A 5,685-nucleotide genomic window follows, 5' to 3' on the forward strand; every position below is an offset into this window, starting at 1 on the left:
CGCTCACGCTGGCTCCTGGCCGCTCACACTGGCTGCTGGCTACACACGGTAGCCCATGGCAACCCACTGCCACAGGGGCTGCAGCCTACGCCTTGGCCAGTGACTCATGGCAGCCCAGCTCCAGGTTGAGCTGTTGTTCAGCATCTTAGCTGAGGAGGGCAGTGTCACTGGCCCTCAAAAGTGGGATCCGAACCAGGGCCCTCTGGCGTCCCAAGCCAGCTCTTAACCAACGTGCCACTTGGCCGGCCCCATGGCAAGCATTTTACAACACCATAGTTATAATTCTTAAACGGCCCCCGAGGCAGGGTCCATGATTGTGTCTTCCTCCCTTCTTCCCAGTTACTGAGGAAGAAACAGAAACAGAGAGAGGAAGTGACTTGCCTGAGCTCACACAGCTAGGAAGTGGTGGTGCCTGGATGGGATTTCAGGCACAGCTTGATCCAGGTGTTCAAACAACATTCCTGTCTCCCTCCATCCCTTGATGGCTTCATTTTTCAGACTCTTGGGAAATGATCTCAACAGCATCCAGCCAAAATCCTCTCTGATTGGGACTTGTCCAGTCTCTCCCATTACCTCTGAACCGCTTACTAAAGCTAAGACCATGTCAGGCTCTGATTGGCCAGGCCTGGGCCACACGTCCCACCCCAGGGTTGAGGCTGAGGTTGCAGCCAAAGCCAGGGGAACGAAATGGGTGGGCCTGGAGTAGGGGCCATGCCAGGGGAAGAAGGCTGGGTGGCTGGAGCCAGGAGACTGACCACATCCTGTCTCCTCCTGTATTTTTGTTTTTGTTTTTAACTGACATGCAATTCACAAAACATAAAACTCACCATTTTAAAGTGAAGAATTTAGTGGCTTCTATTTTTTTAAATTGTCACAGAAATCTAAAAGTTATGTGCTAACAACACTTAATTTGTAAAGGGTATGAGGAAGAGCAAAGCCAACTCCAGACTGTTCCACAAGATTTTAAAACTTCTCTTCTAAATTGAATTGACGTTCAGTTTCTATGTAAATCAAAGGATATCAAATGTCCAGTCCTTTTTTCAGCTTTTTAATTTCCCCTTTCAAATGCTGCGTTTCTGATCTAAAGGGTGGAGCTGGGTCTGCAAGTAGGCAGCTGTTTCCCTTTTATCTGCTAGTGGCCCATCCGACTGAAGCTCTGGTTGTGGAGACTGTCACTGAACACACCCAGAGCCCTGTACTCAGGGAATGCCCACTGCAGCCAGGAGCTGGCACCCAGGTCTTGCTCTCCAGGTGTTCCATGCCTCATGTTACCCTGGGCTTCCAGCTTCACCTTGAGGGACCCCTGTGCAGAACGTTGCCCCCTCCCTGCAGGGCTACTACAAGCGTACTCCTGCCTACATCCCCATCCGAAAGAGGGACCGCAAGGGCTGCTTTGCAGTTCCCATGGTGCACTCGACCTTCTTGATAGACCTGCGGAAGTCGGCATCCAGGAACTTGGCCTTCTACCCTCCACACCCTGACTACACCTGGTCCTTCGATGACATCATCGTTTTCGCCTTCTCCTGCAAGCAGGCAGGTGAGCCCTCGAGTTTGCTGTCATAGGGGCGTCGTCTGGCTAGTTCTTTGGAATCTGTGTTGAGCAAATCCAGACAGTTCATGGCAGGTTCATAGGACCAAAACTGTGGGGTGCAGGGGTGGCTTCAGGTGTGGCTGTATCCAGGTGTTCAGATGATGTTCCCAAGACCCATTCTTTCTCCAGCCCTGATTTTGCTGAGTATCTTCACCCCCTCCCCCTCCACCCTGGTCTTTTGGACCTATTTATTGAAGGTTATTTCCACTCAATATTTTCCTATAGTCTCCCAATTTTCTGTAGTTGAACATAATTGTTTCCTAATTGTATAATTAGGGGAAAGAGTGTTTTAAAGAGAAAGAACACAGCTATATGCTGACCTGTCATTTACTTTAAACTAGGGGTTGGCAAACTGTGTCAGGCAGGCCAAATTCAGCCCACCATCTGTTTCTGTACGGCTACAAGCTAAGAATGGTTTTTATATTTGTAAATGGTTGGGAAAAAATGAAAATGAGAATAATATTTTGTTATACCTGAAAATTATACAAAATTCAAATTTTGGTGCCTGAAAATAAAGTTTAATCCGCATGTAGCCACACCCATTTATTTACGAGGTCAGACAATTAAGTTCACGAACTCATCCTAGAAAAAATGCTACATACCTCATTGCCAAATATCCTTCCCAAGTACCCTTGGGAAGTTATGCACTGACACCAGTGCCTAGTCCACCCTTCAAAGCGATTTTGGAACTCTCTTTTTGGAATGGCCATCAGAGCTGTCATCGTATTACCCTTGGTGTCCTGAATGTCATAAAAATGTCTTCCTTTCAATGTTACCTTTCTCTTCGGGTAAAGAAAGGAGTCATTGTAGGCCAGATCAGGTGAGTAGGGAGGGTGTGCTAATACAGTTATTTGTTTACTGGCTAAAAACTCCTTCACAGACAGTGCTGTGTGAGCTGGTGCATTGTTGTGATTCAAGAGCCATGAATTGTTGGCGAGAAGTTCAGGCTGTCTAACTTTTTCGAGCAGCCTTTTCAGCACTTCCAAATAGTAAACTTGGTTAACTGTCCTGTTACAAATTCATAATGAATAATCCCTCTGATATCAGAAAAAAGTTAGCAACTTTGTTGCAACAAGTTCGCAAACTTAATTGTCAGACCTTCCAAGTGTCCTCTATGTCTGCTTTCGTGTTCCAAGGGCAGAACTGAGTTGTTGAGACAGAAACCGTTGGGCCAGCAGCCTAAAATATTTATACCATCTGGCCCATTACGGAAAAAGTTAGTCAGTTAAAATGTAAATCTTTTTCATTGAGTTTTTCACTTCATAAAAATTTAAACCATCCAGAAAAGGACAACTGCAGATGGAGATAATGTTGCTAACGTCTTGTCCAACTGCATTCCCTTTTTGTGCAGAAATGTGAATCTTTACTGTTCCCCTGCTGTTTTGTGGTTTGCTTTGTCATGGAATCCTGTAGTCACTGAGTCAGTGGCTCAGTAGCAATGCAAAGCACTTATTAACAGTTCTGGAGTTTGTTGATATCTCACCCGCCAATAGGAATGCCTGTTCTGGCTCGAAGTCCCGGGTGGAGATCTGAGGGGTCTCTGCTGGTTGTTGGAACAGTGGAACTTTTTAACGCTTTGGCCCCACGCTAGGCTGTGAGGCTGATGTTATGGTTGGAGGTGGCCACTGCCTCATTGTTGCTCTGTTTTCAATTTTGATTGTTGTTTCCTTGGCCCCAGAGGTTCAGATGTACGTATGTAACAAGGAAGTCTACGGCTTCCTGCCGGTGCCGCTGCGGTCACATAGTACCCTCCAGGATGAGGCCGAGAGCTTCATGCACGTGCAGCTGGAGGTCATGGGTGAGTCTGCCCATGCTGCCCTTTTTCTGCCATCACTCATGCATCTCCTGAACACTGATTGAGCACCTTTGCTGGGCACTGGGAACCCGAAGTGAACAAGGTGGACAATGGCCTCTGCCCTCAGAGAATGCTGGCTTGTTCCCTGCTGTGCATGGCAGTCAGGGTGGGCTTCCTGGAAGAGGTGGCATTAAGATGCAAGTGGATTACAGCCAGAGGGAGCAGTACATGCAGAAGCTGGGGGGCTAGAGGGGTTGTGAGCTCAGGGAACAGGCAAGGTAGGTGGGGTAGAAGTGGAGCTGGTGAGCTGGGCAGGGCTGGCAGGCAGGGCCAGGGCAGTAGCCACAGACACCAGCATTTTCCCTAGAGGCAGTCGGGAGCTATGGAGGGTGTTGGAGTAGGGGCAGCAGCAGGTTTTCACTGATGAACCTTCATGCGCATGGCAATGTCTGGGACATAGCCATTTTGGGGCATTTCCAAACCTTAGACCTACTATTTGTTTAATATTTATCTTAAGCAAACACTTGTTGTTTTTTTTACTTGAATATATTTATTAATATTATAAAAAAGAATCTATGTATTTTACCATAGTTGCAAGCTCATGTCTCTCTAATAGATATACAAATAAATCCATACATTATTAAACTAGCAGCTGTTCCTCCGGTGGACCCCTAAGATGGGACAAAGGCACAGGGCCAAGCTGCCATTGAGGTTGTTTGAGGAGGGGGCACCTCCTGGCCGGGGGTGGGTGGGGGTGGGAAGGGTGTCTCTGAAACAAGACAGTGGTGCAGAGTTCACTTCCATGAGGATTTGCCCTGTGCTGGTCACACACATCCCTGAGAAGTCCTGGGAGGCAGCACAGCCATTCCCCCCACTGTACAGATTTGGGGGCTAAGCCCCTGCTATTTCTTTCCATTTCCCCCTTCTGGGCAGTTCTGAGAAGAGAGGTTAATCTCCCCCTGGTGGCTGAAGGTGGAATGGCACCCTGCCCTCTGTTTTGGGGAGACTTTGGTCTTTTGAGGTGACACCTGGAGGCCACAAGGTCACCAAGGTGGAGACCCCACAACACCTGGGTGTCTGTCACATGCAGATGCTCAGGCCTAGCCCGGGAACACTGGGCCAGAGTCACGAGAGGTAGGCCTCTGCTTGTTACCAACCTTCGTTGGCAACTGGACCCTGAAAAGCATCTCTGTGTCTGCTGTAGTTTTCCTAATTTAAATTTTCACATGTATTTCTATTATTTATGGTCAGGAAACTGTTCACGCTGCTGTTATAAACTCAACCACAATAGAGGTGTGAATATCTTCCTGTTTCTTGAGGGCCAGAGCAGAGCACACAGAACAGATGGAAGGAGGGTCTGGAGGTTACAGATATTTGTGTAAATCCTTTGTTCCGTTTGAGTGAAAACCACATTTTCTTTCCATTTGGGTGTGGGATACCTAGACCTGGGCTGTGCATGTGATTTTTTATGTGTTCAAAAATCTTTCTGCGATGAAATTTCAGATTGCAGAAAAGCCCAGAGTGATGAGACCCACTTTCCCACAGGCAGGTACTGTTGCCATCCACACCCCCTAGTGGGGAGTGGGGCACAGAGACTCAGAAAAAGAAGGGAAGGGGCACCTGGGCTTTGAGCCCACATTCTCAATCCCAAAGTCTTGCCCTTGGTCTCAGCTCCCCTAAGGAGGGTGGGCCGGCCAGGAGCTGAAGGGTTGTGGGTAAGAGGAAGGCCTGGGACATGGTGGGCTTGGGGGAGGCCCAGGCTGCGAGGTGGGAGGTGCCAGATTGGCCCTGGGCATCGCCCAGTCCTCTCCCAGACAGAGGGACCTGTGTCTGTCCCTTGAGCTCACACAGGGCCTGTGTTCTTGGCAGGGCAGACACCACACTCCGTGTCACAGTGGGCTTTTCTGGGCCAGCCTGGTGGGCAGGCGGGGACCTCACCAGGCTCACGTCCACCTGTGGGTTGAATCCGTTTGCGGGGAAACCATCAGGAATGTGCCAGTATGGCCCGGGGCTGTGTTCTGAGCATTGCTTACAGCAGCTAAAAGGAGAACAGTCATGACTTCTCTGAAATTCTGGGCAAGCCTTGTCTCCTAGATGCGTTTACTCAGTCACATGACCCATCTTCTCCGTGTGTCTTTCCTATGTGTGTCTCTGTATTCAAATTTTCCACTTTTATAAGGACCCCAGTCACAGTGATTAGGCCCCACTCTTGATCACCTCTGTAAAAACCCTATTTCCAAACAAGGTCACATTCTGAAGTCCTGGGGGTTCAGAAGCCAGTGTATCTTTTTTTTTTTTT

The 5,685-nt window shown here is 48.5% G+C and overlaps 1 protein-coding gene across 1 annotated transcript in view; it reads left to right on the forward strand.

Annotated features, from left to right (window-relative positions):
* The window catches only part of COLGALT1 (collagen beta(1-O)galactosyltransferase 1), a 20,206-nt gene that overhangs the window by 7,978 nt on the left and 6,543 nt on the right, over positions 1-5,685 (forward strand). The window contains exons 5-6 of the mRNA XM_019642005.1: positions 1,333-1,537; positions 3,270-3,389. Of these exons, the coding sequence (XP_019497550.1) occupies positions 1,333-1,537; positions 3,270-3,389 (325 nt within the window). The remainder of the gene's footprint in view (positions 1-1,332; positions 1,538-3,269; positions 3,390-5,685) is intronic.

Source organism: Hipposideros armiger, unplaced genomic scaffold (assembly GCF_001890085.2).
Source record: "Hipposideros armiger isolate ML-2016 unplaced genomic scaffold, ASM189008v1 scaffold_64, whole genome shotgun sequence".
Taxonomy (NCBI): Eukaryota; Metazoa; Chordata; class Mammalia; order Chiroptera; family Hipposideridae; genus Hipposideros; species Hipposideros armiger.